Here is a 15875-nt window from a genome sequence, read left to right as displayed (position 1 = left end):
TAACTATTCTACTACATAAACGTAAGAATACATAAATATTATAAATCACCAGATACAAAATGAGCCCTTGAAAAATATTTTAGAAGGGAAAAATTTGTGTCTTCGTTCGTAATCATTAAAATTCGTCTTCTATGTTTGTCGCAATGTAGCGAGACCAGATTATATTTGTTATTATTAGGATTAGCAGTGGCGGTAGTAGCAATAATAACGGATTATAACATTGCAACTAGACGCGCAGTAGTGACTGTCTCAATGAATTCATCCCATCTGGAAAAAACAGAGAGACAGAGATCCTTTGGTGTTTGTGGTTTTCATTTTGCAGACAGGGTGCTTTCCCTTCTCCCTAAATCTGGCTTCACCAAAACGTTAACTACATGTCGCCCTCTTCCCAAAAACTTTCGGAGAAGGCCAGACAAGCTGTGGGCAAGGAGGGAGGAGGAATTCCTGGGCTCTTCCAAAAGGCTGCGGCTGCTTTATTCCTGTTCTCGCAAGGGCAGTGCCTTTCAGTTCATCCCTCCGGTACTATCATTATTATTAACCATTATGATCGGATACATGCATAGCCCCTCGATTTTATTTCACAGTTTTTAGGTGCGTTTATGCTTATTTTTTGTTCCTATTTAGGCGTCTTAGTTATTATTTTTGCCTACGTTTCCCCCTATTTATTATTGTTCAAGGAAAGCGTTATGGGGTTCGTTATTTTTAGGGAGTCGAGGGGGTATCTCGCCCGCTCTCTCGCCTCCTACCGTTTCGGTCTCTCCCCTGTCTATAGCCGAGCTGATGGCTGGCGCTTCGCTCTTGGCTCTCCGGTCCATCTCATCGATGACCCCGTGCATCTCTGAGCCGGACAGGCTGTGGAAAAGCATCGCGGAGGAGGCGGCCCCGAGTTGCGGCTGCAGCTGACAATTGTCGGGGTCCCTGCAGGAGCCCAGCACTTGCATTAACCGGAGCCCTCCCCCATGCATCTAGCACGGCCGCCCCGTCTCTCGTCGGGCTCCGGACTTGCCACCCAGCCAAGCTCTCCGGAGCTCAGCGCAGGCTCCGATCCGAGGACTTCAGGGGGGTGAGGGGGCAGGGACGGCTGGGGGGAGGGGGCAGGAGGGTTGTTGGTGTTGCAGGCTTCAGGGCTTGGATCTAGTCCGTTGCGTGGCCCCGTCACATCCCTCTAGGAGGCTTCTTCAGAGCAGGGCTCATCGCCCCCGGAGCAGTCCCAGGCACTCAGCGCTGGCCCAGCTGGCAGAAGGCTGGGCAGGTTGGGGGTTTAATATAAACAATTAAGCCATCTTCTGTGCAAAATAAATGAGAAAATAACGACAACCCCCTACATTGCACCGTGCAGAGCCAATGAGGAGAGCGCCGGGGGCCCGGGAGCAGCAGCCGGAGAGGAGCAGGCTGCTGCCGCGGGGAGCTGGGGCAGATGCCAAGGCTGGGCACTCACAGTCCAGAGGGCTAGCAGCAGGGGCAGCTCCGGGGCAAAGTTTGCTCCTTTCCCCGCTCCACCCCCAACCCCCTGGATCTCATTGGGAAAGGGAAACCCTGCGGGGGGAGGGTGTGAAGAGTGGGACGGCCACCAGTGGGGATGGGCGCTCTGCAGCCCCCGTCTCCCCAAAGCCCCCTGGACCATGCGCCCCAGGAGCTGCTGTGGCGCCCTGCTGTTCCCAGGAACATAAGTTTGTGGCGGCGCCGCGTGAGTAATTGGGGCGGGGGGGGGAGCTGCTGCCGCTCGGCGCAATCCCTTAAAGTGCGAGAGGCGCTTCTGCAGTCCCAGCCCAGCGCAAGGCTCCGCGCCTTTTCTACAGCCCCTCTGACATCATGTCCTGGCCCGCCCCCATTGGCTGCAAAGCTCCTGGCCCAGGCCGCGTGTGCTCGGGATGGGGGCTCGGAGTGGAGACGGGAGAGGCATGGCCAGGGTGGGGGGGGGGAGAGCTGGAGTTTTCATGCTGTTGAGGTTTTGCTGCTATTTTCCCACTTTTGCAAAAAAAGAAAAATAATGCTTCCCGTCCTCCTCAGACCCGTCCCTCTAGGTCACTAACATCTGAGCACGTGGGGGCCCAGATACCGGGCAGGGATCCTATTCTTTGCTGCAGAGCCAGTGCTGCCTTGCCCGGCGCACCCAGAAGAGAGAGTGCTTGGAGCAGAGAAACAGCAGCCACTCAAACTCAGGTCAGCATCGGTAAGAAGATTCACATTAACTAACTGGCAACGCTAAATGATTTATCTGTTACACTGGCTGCTGCAAGCAGGATATATCAGAGTGAACTGCTCCAAGGCAGGAGGCTCAGGAGGCCAAGGAACGGTTTACACTCAGATCATCTGATCTGAAATATTTAAAATTCATTGAATGCAACCAACATCATTCACCCTGCTTCTTAAACATAGTCATAGCTAGACTATTGTCATTAGTGCCATTAAACTTCAGGGAGTCTCTCACAAACTGATCCTTCTCACTTCTCTTACTTCCAAGCTAACTTTTAAGAAAACTAGGCCAGAGAAGCCTCTTCCCAATTTAAGTCAAAGACGTCAAGGAATCCCCCAGAAAAAAACGAATGAAATGCAACAGGAAACCTTTCAAGATTTCTAAATATTCTCCAAGAAGATGGATGGCATGGAAGGTTTAATGTTTTGAGGTCAAATATCAGTGTTTTAATTATGTTAGCAAAGGGATTAGGTTGGAAAGTAAATCTTAATTTACTTATGAGATCCCAGAATTTACTTGGGACCTATGAGTAAAACTTATTACATGTTTTTATTATTAGCAGTAGTGGTTGGCATCTTACAGATGGAGTAAAATTATTACTACTATTTATTCTTTCATTATTATTGTTAGCAATAGTAGTGGTCTGCCTCTTACAGGTGTAATAAAGTGAAGAAGGCTACATTTAGCTACAGTTGGAATTATTCCTTTTATTTCTTTCTTGATTTTATGTATTTCTTGACATCTTTATAATAAACTTTACTCACTGCTACCTTTCCCTTTGAATAGTTTCAACTGGTTAAATACATTTTCACCTCAGAGTGAGGAACAAGGTGTTGTCAGCATATTATGCCTCACAGAGATTTATATAGAAAAACCTCAAGAGCCCTTGAGGAGTCGTGCAGAACGCAGGCTAATCTGGCATCTGTGGGATATATCCAGAGAATGTGCCAGAGTTATCAGTGCTTGGAAACAACGGAAACTGGTATTTTAATTCTGATTAGAAAATGAAACAGAATGATCAGATTTGTACAGTATTTCTCTTGACAATCTGTAGTTTATTTTGTGTTTTCATATTCCTGTTGTTTCTTTCACTCCATTATATATATATAATATGTATTATTATTTTTATTATAATGTATATGGACAGACGAATCACCATACATGTTGATAGTAACAGGCTATGTGGCCTTTTCTCTTTTCCACACTTTATTTATCCCTTCTCAACTAATCAACATGCAAGACCTCACTAGTATTCTCTATGATGGGTGGTTTGCCTCCATTTAATAGTGTACAGGGGGAAAACAACTCAGGTAAAAAGTTACACACAGTACTGTTTGCATAATACTATGTCTTGTCACGGAACACAATTGCATTACTTTTACATAGCTAGCTTGCTGTATGTGTTCTGTATCTATATACTGTATTTTCCTTAGATTTCTTCCTACAAGTTTAATTCTATAATACAGAAGTTATTGCACATGTTCTAAATATATTTATAGCTGAAACAGGTCATAGCCTCTTCTACTTAATGCCAGGCTTCAGACATTGCTAATTATCTCTAAAAGATTATATTTCATATAATTATATTGAATTAGCGGCTGGAAACAATAACAGAAGTGATATGATTGAAAAGGTATGGCAGTGACATCCAGTTCATAGGCTACTATCTCTGATTATCTTCTTAAGTGATATACAAACACAAGAAGGCATCCAACCCTTGCTACTAGAATACAACAAGGAAAGTAATAGATTGTAAACACAAAGCTGCTAGTGTACATACTGACATATGAATGACATTTACATTGTTCAGAATAAAAAGCAGGATATTCTCGAATAATGAACAGAGGAAAAATCACTGTAATACAAATCATCTTTTAAAATCAAATAGGGTCTCTTTTGAAATGGGAAATTATTCATTTTAAAAAAAAGTGAAGCTAATAATAAAGTCCCTTAACCTGTATTTTGTAGTAGGTGACAGGTGAACAAATCACAGGTCTTGAGTTTCTCTACCCTGCCTCTCTCTGGTAACGTCATCTCCAGTACCATCTGCTACCTACCAGCTAAACAGACCAACCACATAATGAGGTACCAGCTTCCACCCAGCTACCGTGACTAAATCAGAACAAAAGAACTCAACGCCTCCTTCAACAAAGGGACACAAGTCTAAGCTGTCTTTGCTAATTGCTGGGTTTCAGGTTGTCTGTTACAGAATTTAAGTGAGCTGCAAACTTGCATCCATACTTAATAGCTGTTGGATAAAGATAATGCGAATAAAAGATAAATGGAAACTGAAGGTAAGAAAAAATAGAAGAAAGCTCAGAAAACAACTAACTATTTATGGCAAATTAAAGGCTGTGGAATAATATAAACATGAGAGAGCAGAGGGCAGAGTGATTGATATCTCATATGTTTTTGATGCCCCATACGGTTATTAGACTGCAATATACGGGACATACAATAAACTATGAATTAAAACGTAATTGCAGCTTCAGGCATCTTCTTCATTGTCTGCTGTGGTGTTATGTCTTCATGCACCGTGATTGACAAGGTGTAATTAATCATCTTACTCAGTTGTAAATATGGGCACCATTCACAGTAGGCATCAGGAAGTGTGTACCAGCAAAGAAGGCAATAGTTGACGCTGATATACCATTAAATCAAAATGAAAAGTCTTATATGTTCAGAAATGTGTGTTTGGTGTGATGCTGTTATCGTTTATTTCTAAAATACTGTACCAACAGATTTACTTGATTTGCAAGTTAACTACAACATTAACTGGTTTTATTTATTTTGTCTCTTCTTCATTTTTATAGGCAATGATGCTGTTCTCCTAAAATGTGAGACAGTTTTCTTCTTGACAGCAAGTGGAGCCCAGCTCTGCATCTCCCTCAGTCACTGGAGAAAGACTAACATGCTTCAGATTCAGTTGCTTTCCAGACGGACTTGAAATGATTCAATGAAATGATTACTCCATTCATCTATCACGTTTTATACTTATTGTGTAATAAGTGAGACACTGTGGGTCATTTTAAAGGAAAAGAGAACAGTGGTGTAATCCTATTAAAGACATCAGACTATTTAAAAATAGGACAGATATTAACATCACCCTAAACTGTAAATGAATGTATTTGTAAAGGTGTTTTAACTTTCCAGAGTGAAGCACATTTTATGTTGCTGTTTCTTTGCTACACCATCACTATCCTTATCCAGCTAGTGCAGCCTGGTGTATGAGTCATAGGAAATTATATTTCTTGCTTATTAAAGTGGTTTGTCTCAGGAATATTTCAGAGTGTATATTTTTTTCACTCATAAAGATGTTGAGAGAATAACTGGCAACCTATTTAAATACCCTTTGCTTAAGAGATGTCTATTACATTTGCTGGGGATTTTTTAAAATTTTATTGCCTTTCTAAACTGTTAATTATGTATCGAAATGTATTGCTGTCACCAGTCTAACATGAACAAAGCAATACAGTGAGCTGCCTGAGATATTTCATCATGGTATTAATTACAAGCATAGTAATAAATGAAAATTCTACAAACCTCTCCAATTGCATTTGTATGTAACCCCAGTGGATCAATGTTTTATATTAGCACGTGGCAAAAAATACCATTCCAGGAACTCAGCAACTAAATATGATCTAAACCCAGCATCTTTTGGGCAGGGTAGCATTTCTTGGATCTATAATCTCACCATTTGCTCCAATCTGAGTGAGCTCCCTTGCTGTGTCTCAGCAATACACCTAGTTTAAGACCATGCAAGCAGCCCACTTTCCAGAAGATGATCAGCAAAGAATGTGTTTTATTCTGATTTGGAAAACTGTCAATCATTGATAAATAAGATCAGATAACTATTACTCTATAAAATTAGCTAATTATATTTGCCTGATTTGCAAGAAGAATAAACAATGTTTCTAAGGAAAATATTGAGGATGATTTACCCAGATGTTATATAGAAATTGCTTTGTAATTGATACAGGCAATTGGCTTCAGAAATAAATACAACCATGTAACTGTGTGTGTGTGTACACATATACACACACATATCTCAGACCTAAATAAGATATACTTAGTGTTAGATTTTTTAGTTTATAGGACCGTAGGTATTTGAACAATTCTGAAAACGCCTTTATAGGTGTCAGAGAGGGAGGGTTTCAGAGTAGCAGCTGTGTTAGTCTGTATTCACAAAAAGAAAAGGAGTACTTGTGGCACCTTAGAGACTAACAAATTTATTTGAGCATAAGTTTTCGTGAGCTACAGCTCACTTCATCGGATGCGTTCAGTGGAAAATACAGAGAGGGAGGGGAATCTTCAACCACATGATCTTCTCTCCAGAGTCCTGTTAAGTGTACTGAACTTAAAACAGAAACAAGAAGTGTGAAATATAGGTTTGAACATGATATGTCAGAAATGTAAAGGTTGTAAGCCTTTTTAGTAACCGATATTAATATTGTATTAAATGTGATGAAAAGGTAGATGTTAGGGAGAGGGGCTGGGCTCATGTGCAATTTTGTCAAGGCTTTATCTGTGATTATGATTCCAGATGTATCTACTCCCCGAGGAGAGGAATGAAGTGAAGTTGGCATGTGACAGGTGTTTTAAGGTGTTTGGCACAGTTTCCCAAAGTGATGATAAAATCTTCATTTTATTACAGTGAATCAGTAAAGGAAATACAAATGGCTAGGTCAATGGTTATGTATTTTAGATAAATAATGGATTATTATTTTAGGGAATATAGCTTTTTGTTGATGTCTTTAAATCTTCTATCCTGAATCATCATGCATCTGTCATTAAATAACACTTGAAGTAGTATGATTTTAACAAAATACATAGTTCCTAGATCATACAAGTTAAATATCATGCAGAGGATATGAGAGTCCATGTATGTTATAAAAGTAAATATTGCAACAAGATGTCTCTGCTGCAACTGCTCCTTACTGTTAATCTATTTAAAATCTTGTCCGGAATACTTCTAAATTCTTTAATTGCCATTTTGCTAATCTGGTTACTTTATAAGACTGTACAGTTAAGGCTCAAATGACTGCAGTAAAATTCTTCATAGGCATACACTTCTTGCTGCTCATAAACAGATAGATTTTGTTTTAACAAAGTGGTGAAGGTATTTTGTATCACTGAAAACTATTGTGTCTAAATGCACATAAAGAGTTTAGATGGGAAAGTTCCTGCCCTCCCCCACTGCCCTTTTTCACTATGTAATAGTATCAGTAATTCTACTCTGACAGCAGGGCACCAAGAGCTGCATTGCCAGGCAAACACTCTCTCATAAACATTTTACAAGTTCTATATCAACCAATCCTAGATGTTTTGGGGGCTGCCCTGATTGGGTGTATTATGGATTTGGTAAACACTGCTGCATAACAAAAATAGGGTTTGTAGTGAAAGACTCCACTAGCACTGCCTCTTCGGAATAATCAGAGACTAAGAATATGACTCAGTCCATATTTTACTTAGTCGCTAACTAAACCTTGTATCCAGCTACAAATATTTAGAGAGATGAGCTGAGTATATTCCTTTCAGTTCTACAACCAAATTTAACCACATCAGAAAGTACTTCAGATTCCTAACACAATATTAGACTCATTTAATGTAAGGAAGTCTCCTTCATTGGTTGTGATTGGGAACATTTTGTATTTTATAGGTGTATTTGAGAGGTTAGCAGTAGGGGGGAATTGTCTGTGGGAAAATCTGTCTACAGTTGAAATTTTTAGGTGCAGAAATGTTGCTGAAATGCCTAAAACATTCACATTCTTTTGTTAATCAGTTCATAACAGTATCCTCTTACCTGGCAGACACACATTGGAAATCAAGTTTGTCTGTTTTTAAAAATCAAACATCATTTCTCTTTTCTCTGTCATTTGTCATCTCCAATGACATCTACTTGTTTTTATTTTTTGATGTGCAATATCTGTCCTTTCAAGCTTTTCATTTTCAAGGATTCTACCTGGCCAGGTTTTTGTCACTATATTAATTAAAAAAACCCTAAATATCAGCAATTTTATTTTACTTTATTTTTGCATGTGTGAAAATCATTAGCAAGCCTCTTGCCATTAAATTATGAACAATGGTGTGCAAGTTTTCACACTTTGATTTTCTGTAGGATAATTTTTCTCATAAATAATTAACCTGACTAAATAAAAACAAAGCTTAAGATGCTTTACAATATAATGCAGAAGCTAATTGTTAGAGTATGTGTTGATTTTATACTTGAGATTTTAGAACTTAATTTAGATTTCAGTATCAAAGAAAAAATTCATACAGTGTGTTTTAAAATGAGAACTATGGTGCATGTCAGATATGAAATGTGTGGGCTTCATGCAAGCACACTTGCTCACCAAATTTACTTTAAAGCAGTACGTTTAAACATTCATAAATTAAAATGGCAGTTTGCAGTCAGATACTGATTACTATTTCATTTGAAATTTGCAAGATATCTGGCCATTTAATATTTATTCTCTATTTCTCTGAACTGCTCTAATTGCAACTCTCTATTTTGCATTTATTTCTCTTTGCAAACACTACATTATTCACCCTTTCTTGTGCTTATTAAACAGTGCCACCTGCACCAAATGAAACAAAGCTTCCCATCAATCTATCCCAGCTGAAGAATCCTGACTATATATTATCATTAATTGAAGATCAATTGAACACTTGAGTGTGAACCAGATATAGGAACCAGAAGAAAAATGTAAAAAATTTTAGGACGTACTTTAAAGAAATCTTTTAATTTAAAATGTTCTTTAAAACAGAGAACCTAACCTTGTACCAAGCGCTCTTCATCAGCTCTGCACTGTGACTCAAGTAGCAATTAGCAGGTCCTTTAATTAATTAACTATTCCCTGTATATGGCTGAGATGTCTGTGGAAATAATGTCATTCTTCATAAGTGAACACCAAATCCAGTCAATATTTTGTCACTAAAAACCTTTATCTGGACTAACCAAATGCCCACCATATGTCTTAGAAAAACAGTTTCAAAATACAGCAAGCAGGTAGGGAAACCAGATGCAAACTTTACAAAACTAACGCGGGCGATTAGAGCGGACAAAAGTACAAATGGAAAGGCAGATACAGATATCATATGTAAGTAAATACATGCAATAGCAATAAATTATAATGGAGAACTAAGGAGAAAATTGAAAAAATGAGATCATCTTATAGACATATTTATTTAAGTAAAAAGAAATTATTCATTCAAGTTCTGTCACTAAAAAAAATGAATATAGTGCATCCTTTAAAATGTTATGTGCTTTCTTCAATATACTGCTTATCTTGAACATTGTCAGCTCTCGAACAAGCACAGATTAATTAAGTGGCAGTTCAGACACAATAAGGTGAAAGGCCATTTCCAACCAATCAGTGACATTTTGCTAAGTTTATGCTATCTGAAGTTTTCATATAAGTACAAGTGGGGCTGGTTATTTTTTGTGTCATTTGAATTTGGAAAAATATTAAGATATGTTAACAGATACCAAATATGAAAATGATTGAAAATATGCGAGATATATTCAATGTGTACACTGTTAATATTTCCATAAGTTGCAGTTTCTGTATCTATAAATCTGTAGCTATAGATCTGTGTGTTTATATGTGCATATACATAACATATCTCTATGTATACATAGGTGCGTGTTTATATATACAGACACAGAAATACTGAGACTTATTCAAAGCTGAATATTTGTGAGCATTATTTTTAGGTTCATTAGTTTTCTTTATATATAATAACTTTATCTTACAAGATTTCTGTATGCAGAATAGGGATTGTCAATTTACTTAATTTACAGCATAATAAAACTCAAAGTAGACCTCTTATATGATTTTACAAGAATTACACATTAGGCTCTCTCTTTTACCATGTGGAATAATTTGGCTTGCAAAACAAATTTTTTAGCTACAGTAAATTAAAAACCAAAACCAAAAAAATGATACAAAATTATACATTTTTGAAGACATTTTAGCTATCTATTGGACATAATATAAATTATTAAGAAACACAAAAGGACAGCTTTAAATATTCTGGTTTACTTGCCAAATATACAGATCTACTAACAAAAAGTATCTAATTAGAACCTCTTATAAAAAAAAAACCTAAACAGGTTTTTTTGGTTTTTGGTTTTTACCAGAGCAAATGAAAATAGCTGGATTTGTCTATGGTTTGATATTCTATAGTAGTGACAGAAATAAAGAACTTCTGTTATCATCTATTCTATTACACCAATATTATTGCAAGTGCAGTTAAAGAAATATATTGTGGCATAATTCAAAATGCAAGGAAAGGTGTGAGGGCCATCAGATAAGCTATGATTGCATCTCTGTTTTTCCTGTGTAAATCTGCTCTTATCAATTATTCAGCATTTATGTTATACAAAAACTATGTCCTAAATTTTGAAATTGCTGTTTATAATTTACCAATGACAGTAGAAAAGATGAAATTGTAACCTCAGTATTTGGTGTTCTTGTGTAATAATATACAGCACACATTTTCCAATCGGTTTGGCAATGAATCCACTATTTTCATACATCTGTGTCAAACAAAGGTAGACTCTAATGCAATTTCTTACTGTTCATTTCCCTGAATCTTTTGGGATATAAAGAATCGTGCACAAATACTTAACAGTCTGATCAATAACCATTGACCGTTTTGAGGTCCTCGTACCCTAACAAGCACAGCTTGATCATGTATATTTGATCATTGGAAAAATTCAAAGCACCTTGGTACAGCAGAGCAAGCCATTCTGTAGTATCTTTTTTGTTTCTTAAAGACTATATGCACCATAATTTAACATATCATTGATGGAAACTTATTGCTCATGTATTTGATGATGCACAAGGTAATTAATTACAATACTATATATGTATCCATAATATTTTTTATCAATAGCAAACATAAAATACTGTTCTAACATTTTAGGAGAGGAAAGTGTGGATGTGTCTATGGATTCAATGGACCCCAGAGTGTATGTGTAAAAAGCCCTATCGTTATAAATCTTGCATTGCTGTTAAGTGTTGGCATGCATGTTACACAGAGGTGTGTTTATTTTAGTGGAAACATTGTCATAAAATCCTTTCCCTTGCTATCTTTTAAAAAATATATGTTCACATACATATAAAATAAATGAATATGAAAGCTCAAGACTGTGATCCTGCTTAATTGTCATGTAGAGATAAAATTCTATAGAAAAATATTTTCTGTGAAAATTTATCATTTCTGTGCAATTCTAATATCTACTGTTTGTAATTCAACATCCAGTGTTTTTCATACAGAAATTTCAGATTATCATTAAAAAAATAACATTTGTGCTACATAGCTGCCTTTTTTACTCATAATCATGATATTTATTCTAACTTTCTGGGCTTATTATTTTAGACAGATATCAGTTTAATTAGCTTAAGCTGTCATACTCTAATAAATACAGATGGGTTGCCTGGTTCAATAGCATGAAGGTGGTTGTAGATTTCAGAAAGCGGAGATAGTAAATGTTTTACACATGATCATGTAAACAGCAAAAGGACAAAAATAATTACCTGATAAACTTTCCATTTCTGAATTTCCCCTAAATGCTTTCTGACCGATTTTTCTAAAGAAATCCATACAAATTAAGCAAGTCCTCTAAATATCTGCAGCATCTGCTGGTTCAGACACCTTTCTTTATGCAGAGTACCATTTTCATATGATAATACATGTAATATGATATAGAATGACAGAATGCATGACAGTTGCCCATAATACATAGAAAGTCACTCAAAGGACAGAAGCGACATTTGGATAATTAGCATCCATTGGGCAGTCAATCATGCGAACAGAAAAAACTGAACAAAACCCACAATGGAGTTAGAAAACAAAAGGGACCCTAGCCAGTCTCAGGATTAACTGCTCTAAAGCGATCTAAATGCTTTTGTATCTAAAGAACTGAGGCTCCCAGGGTTGCCCTGTTCCCCTCTAGATACCCAGGGAACTAATTGTGGCGATCAAAGTTAAAGCTTTCTCTCTTCTTTATAGACCGCTAAACACACAGAAAAATTATTTCTCCATTCATGTTCATTAAACTATTTTAAAGTTAAAAAATTGGTGCCATGTCCTTTTGCCAAGTGAAATGAGCTGGAGTATTGTGATTGTCCTGCTTTTATACGAATACAACAGCCCACTTAATAAGTATGCTTTTGTTTGGTTAATATTATTTTGCTCTTGCCCAGTTTGCTACCTCTTTTTTCCTGAATAATGAATGCAATTGTCATTAAAAACACTTGTGTGGGAAAGAACCTTAAACCAGGTAGGAATAATAATAATAGTAATAATAATAATGCCCATTAACAAAAGTAGCCGGAAAGTTCTGTTAATTCCTTAGCGAGTAATTGCCACTTCTCTGAAATAAATTTTCTCACTCAACATTTGCAGCTCCAAATAATTCATTTCATTTAGCTGGAAGCTGAGTGCAGTCCCCTCCAAAACCCTATCTAACCGGGAAGAGAGAAAGAAAGATACAGAGAGAGCCTCAGGATGTGGAAAGTCATGAAAATACCTACCCCGGAGACTGTATTCCCATAGGATCCTCCTCATACAAATTCCAACTTGCCTAATGCCCTTAATGAATGAAATAAAGAGAGATTTCGGAAAGGCCCATGCTGGTGGCTCCTTCAGGAAAGTGTGTGGTTTGAGGCATAGCTGCAGCAGTTCTGGGAGGGAATCGGCTCCGGTCCCTATCAGCCAAGCAGACAGGAATCACTGGGGCGAAATCTTCCCCTCTCACACATTTGCAATTGACTTGAAATAACATCACAACACCTTTGGATAACTGATGCCTTCTTACCTTTCGTTGTCTTTTGCAATTAATAGTTGTAGATCTAGAGGTTTTTCTCAGCCAGAGATAATGGGAAGGTGGAGGGGGAGTGGAGAGAATGTGTGTGTGTGTGAGAAACAGAGAGAGAGGGGCGATGCAGTTTTGTGCCTGTGGTGGTGGTGGTGGGGTGTTTGTGTATCTGTGTGTGTGTGTGTGTGTGTTTTGGGGGGTTGTAAACCTCTAAGCTTCTGAAAGGCGACACTGAGAAAGTGAAAGGTACGAAGAGCCAGGATCTCCCTCGTCTCGTTATAGGGCTTCAGCAGCAGTGACCTCCGACCCTTCAGTTCTGTGTCAGCCTCAACCCGAGCCCCCTTGCCCAGCCTGCAAGTGCCAGCTCCAAAGCGTGGAGAGAGAAGAGGGACAGAGAAGGTAGGGAGGCAGAGAGAGATTGAGATCAGAAGGGATTTTCACCCAGTCAAATGGGCCTCTGGTGACAAATCAATCACGGCCTGTTCAAACCAATGATGCTGCCAGTCTTCAGCTCGCCAACCTCTCCACAACCTCCCACAGCTCTTCCCAGCTTTCCTGCATGACACTCAGCTGATGACTGGGGCTCCAGTCAGAGCAAGGCTGCTTTTTACAGGTTGATTTGGTCATTAGCATCATCTTCTACTCGTCTCCCTTTCTCTCTGACTGAACCTTTAGTCTATTTTCTTTACCAAAATACTGGAAGCTGATACCAGAAGAGTGGCTGTAACACACAGAGAAATACTTGTAAATACATTTAAGTACTGCAGAATGCAAAGCATCCAGATTTGTTAGATTTTTATTGACTTTAGAAAACTCACTTTTTTCGATAGCTTAGTGAATCAGCGTATTGTAATCAGAAGCAAAGACCAGAGGCCTCAGGAGTTTATTACCCACTTACACCAGTTTACACTGATACAAGTCCACTGCCTTCAGTTATTCCTGACTTGCATCAGTATAAGTAAGAGATAATGGTCCTGATTCTCCTCTCAATCATTTTTTGTAGGTATTTGCTAAGAGGAATTTTTGAGCCTATTTCCATTTATGGAACACATCCTCAGCTGGTGTAAACTGGCTTAGCTCCTCTAAGTTCCTATGTTTCTAGATATTTTAATGAAAAAAGGAAGATGAAATCCCTTCTCCAAGGAACATACAGTGTAAACAAAATAAACCACAGAGACCCAAACTGTCGCGTATGATCAGATGGTTATGGTTTGCCAGACAAACCCAATTTTCTACCAAGATAGAATTTCTTTACAATGACAAACAATTAAATTAGTGTAAGATTATTATTAATAATTAATTAATAATTTGATCTTTGATTAGTGGCTTCCATCTGAGGATCTGAAAGTACTTTATGAAACAGTTAAAATGATAAATACTCACATAGAGAAAATTTAAGAGGCATAAACAAGAGCCGAGGACTCTCCTATAGGTCTTGCAGTCTTATGGGTTACTCTCTAACTCTGTTTCTTTCCTTCTGACCCTTAAACACATATGGGGAGTTAAAGTAAGGTGCACACAGAACTTGCATTCAGTTTTTCTCATTCTCCCTAACCCCAAATCTTCTGTTAGAATCTGAAAATTTTTTCCTTGTCTCTGGCAGGTTAAGAATAGGAGAAAAGTCCCTCCTCAACCCTTCCCTGATTTAGTGCCAAGACACTCTAGTTTAGAGATCTCGCATATGTGTAGTCAAGGGAATGTAAATTTTTTTTAGTCCATTTACATGTTGGCTAGCAGAGAGCAACTGGCCAGTTTGACAGTGCAAAGAGAAGGAAGGATGATGAAGATGAGCCCAATGGGACTGAACTCTCCTAGGACAAGACTCAGCAGCATTTTTCAAAATACAGTAACTATTCAATATACAAAAGACAACCCCCCCTATCCTTCTCTTCCTTTTAATACTAGCAAACTCTGTGAAACTGAACTGAAGTGCATTGCAGATAGCAGTTCAGGGTGCTGAACAGCCTGTAGCTGGAGAGTGCTTCTGTCTTATCTTCAAAGCTGTCCTGTCAAATACAAGGTCTTTTTAACATCAGAGGGATAAAGTTTCTGATTCCAAAGAGTTCGTTTTCCACTTGGTTTTTCTCTAGCAGAAGCCAAAGTCCATGTGACCCCCACATTAAGCTGGCTCCAGGACTGCTGCCCTGAAACCTACCCTATGATTTGGGGATGCTTGTGCACAGAAATCTTGTTTTACTCACTGTTGGTTCAATTCCCCTTGCTCTGTCTCTCACTCCCATTTTATGTGTCTTGAGACTTCTGCCATGGCAGCAAATTGCACCTTGTGAAGTTAAAGAAGAATTGTGGCTGGAGCTTGGAGAGTGTTCATCTGCAGAAAATGCTGAAGTTTGAACGTGTGAGAATTGAGCTAATGAGACATTTTTTTTCTTTTGGTCTCTCAGCCTGTTTATTTCAGCCAGGCTTTAATTGCGGTGTTTCCTGACACAATAATCCTAACTCTTAAAGGTTATAATTTAAGCCTTCACTTCACTGCCTCCACTTCCTCCCACCTCATACCGCACAACAAGAAATGCAGATCATTTAAAAAACATACATCACTTTTCTGTTTTCTTATTGTCACTGAACAGGTTATAGCCCTAAATTTAGTTGATTTTTAAAATGAAAATTCACTGGGTTTTTTGGTACACTTGAAACTAACAGATCCATGCATTTTAATTAGACTATCTCTTTTTTCATTTATTACTAATACAATCCTCTTAACTATGATTTATTTGTTAAACAAAGTGCCATAATCCGTCACTTATTCATCTTAATTTCAACAAAATTAAAGTAGTCGCTGTTATATTACACCTAATTGCACTTGCAATGAAAAGAACGGAGATGTTAATC

At 38.1% G+C, this 15875-nt stretch overlaps 1 protein-coding gene and 1 long non-coding RNA gene across 5 annotated transcripts in view; one reads left to right on the top strand and one right to left on the bottom strand.

Moving 5' to 3' along the window:
- Positions 1-13608, bottom strand: part of LHX2 (LIM homeobox 2) — a 38299-nt gene extending 24691 nt beyond the window's left edge. Inside the window, exons 1-2 of one of the 3 annotated variants that reach the window (XM_043530537.1) lie at positions 13026-13608; positions 12742-12915 (exon numbers count right to left, since the gene is read on the bottom strand). Coding sequence is in view for 2 of the 3 variants with exons in the window: in XM_043530536.1 (XP_043386471.1) it covers positions 747-965 (219 nt within the window). In the remaining variant the exon portion in view is untranslated. Of the gene's footprint in view, positions 1-746; positions 1677-12741; positions 12916-13025 lie in introns of those variants that run through there. The other 2 variants (XM_043530536.1, XM_007060957.3) reach the window with 2 other exon arrangements.
- On the top strand, positions 1782-6687 carry LOC122463136. 2 transcript variants are annotated; one of them, XR_006286182.1, is made up of 3 exons: positions 1782-2163; positions 4166-4491; positions 5011-6687. It is a non-coding gene; the product is annotated as an uncharacterized LOC122463136 (long non-coding RNA). The 2 variants fall into 2 exon arrangements; XR_006286181.1 differs by having other exon boundaries at positions 1782-2173.
- Positions 13609-15875: the final 2267 nt, after the last annotated feature.

This window comes from Chelonia mydas, chromosome 16 (assembly GCF_015237465.2).
Source record: "Chelonia mydas isolate rCheMyd1 chromosome 16, rCheMyd1.pri.v2, whole genome shotgun sequence".
NCBI classification, from domain to species: Eukaryota; Metazoa; Chordata; order Testudines; family Cheloniidae; genus Chelonia; species Chelonia mydas.
This window is presented reverse-complemented; position numbering and strand designations above follow the sequence as displayed.